Below are 1,351 nucleotides of genomic sequence, written 5' to 3' on the forward strand. Positions count from 1 at the left end.
AATATTTTGTCCATGTAAAAATAGGTCAAAACTCAGGCTCAGACATAGGCTAAGTCAGCTGTCTTCACACACTTGATCTGTGCCCTTTCACAGGCAAAATGATTAGGTTACTGACAGTAATTACTTGGCATTTGAAAATGTAGCCTATCCCACAGCTCTTATAAAAAGTTAATTAGGCCTATTAATCAATTGCCTAAATGTAGCAACTTATCAAACCATCGAACAATTAGGCAACTTTACCTGACAAACGAATGACAGCCAAACTGAAATGGTGAAACATTAACTTTGAGTCCGTGAACTAGCTTGTCAATGGTCAGAATAACTCACTGGTCAAATGAATAAGCGAGCGGAGCCTCCGCTTGCCTCGCATATGAGGTGAACGGCTGCTGGTGGTGGTGGTGGTAGTTGCATGCAACAACGGCGCCTCCATCTGGACTCAGCGACTGGCTCATCCCGCCATAGGTGGACACGTTGTGGGGCACCAGCACCGGCGGGTGACGGTGGTACGCGCCGTAGGGATGGCTGGACATACGGGGGTGCCCGGCGAAGAGCTGATGGGGTGCTGCCGTTGGGTATCCGTTCGGGTGCAGTGACGGGCTGGGCTGTAGGATACCCCAGGAGCCGCTCACACAAGGCTGCAGGTAGAGCGGCTCAGCATAGTCCACGGAGGTCCCCGTCAGGTAACCGGGCACGCTCGGGGGGTTGTAGGGTCTCCTCACCCTCCTCCGCCGCCGGTAGTTCCCCTTCTCAAACATGTCCTGAAACGCGGGGTCCAGCATCCAATAGTTGCCCTTCCTGTCCCCGCTGCTCTCCCTGGGCACCTTGACGAAGCACTCGTTGAGGGACAAATTGTGCCTGATGCTGTTTTGCCAGCCTTTCTTGTTCTTCTCGTAGTAGGGGAACTTGGAGATGATGTAGTCGTATATTCCGCCTAGGGTTTGTCTGTTGTCGTGGCCGTCCTTGATGGCCATGGCGATGAGAGCCACGTAAGAATACGGTGGTTTCTCCAGCGGGACGCTCTCCTCCTTCCCCTTTGGACCTTTGGGCTCCACGGGGGACGAGTTGGAGCTAAGGTCCAGGAGCTGCACTCCCCGGTCGGTGTGGGAATTATTCTCCTCCGCATCCATGGCTCAGGTAGCCTATCCTATCCGCTGGCTGGTCCGTCCAGCTGGGGAGCAAGAAGATGCAGAAAGGCAGAAAGGTTGTGACTTTGTCCACAGGTGTACAGTACACGCAGAGTCCTCCCACAGGTGCAGCGCGCGGCACATATTGCTCTCTCTGATGTCGCCGAGTTTCTCACACTGTTTGTGCTACTGTATCGAACTACTGTGCAGCGTGTTTATTGAACCAG

General features: G+C 53.5%; 1 protein-coding gene across 1 annotated transcript; it reads right to left on the reverse strand.

Moving 5' to 3' along the window:
* Positions 1-323: 323 nt before the first annotated feature.
* On the reverse strand, positions 324-1,127 carry foxl2l (forkhead box L2-like; the record flags this gene model as incomplete). Its single annotated transcript, XM_080031721.1, has 1 exon — positions 324-1,127. The coding sequence occupies one exon, from the start codon at positions 1,125-1,127 to the stop codon at positions 324-326; it is 804 nt and encodes a 267-aa protein (XP_079887847.1).
* Between the last annotated feature and the right edge of the window lie 224 nt (positions 1,128-1,351).

The sequence above is a fragment of the Ammodytes marinus genome, assembly GCF_949987685.1.
Source record: "Ammodytes marinus genome assembly, chromosome: 7".
NCBI classification, from domain to species: domain Eukaryota; kingdom Metazoa; phylum Chordata; class Actinopteri; order Uranoscopiformes; family Ammodytidae; genus Ammodytes; species Ammodytes marinus.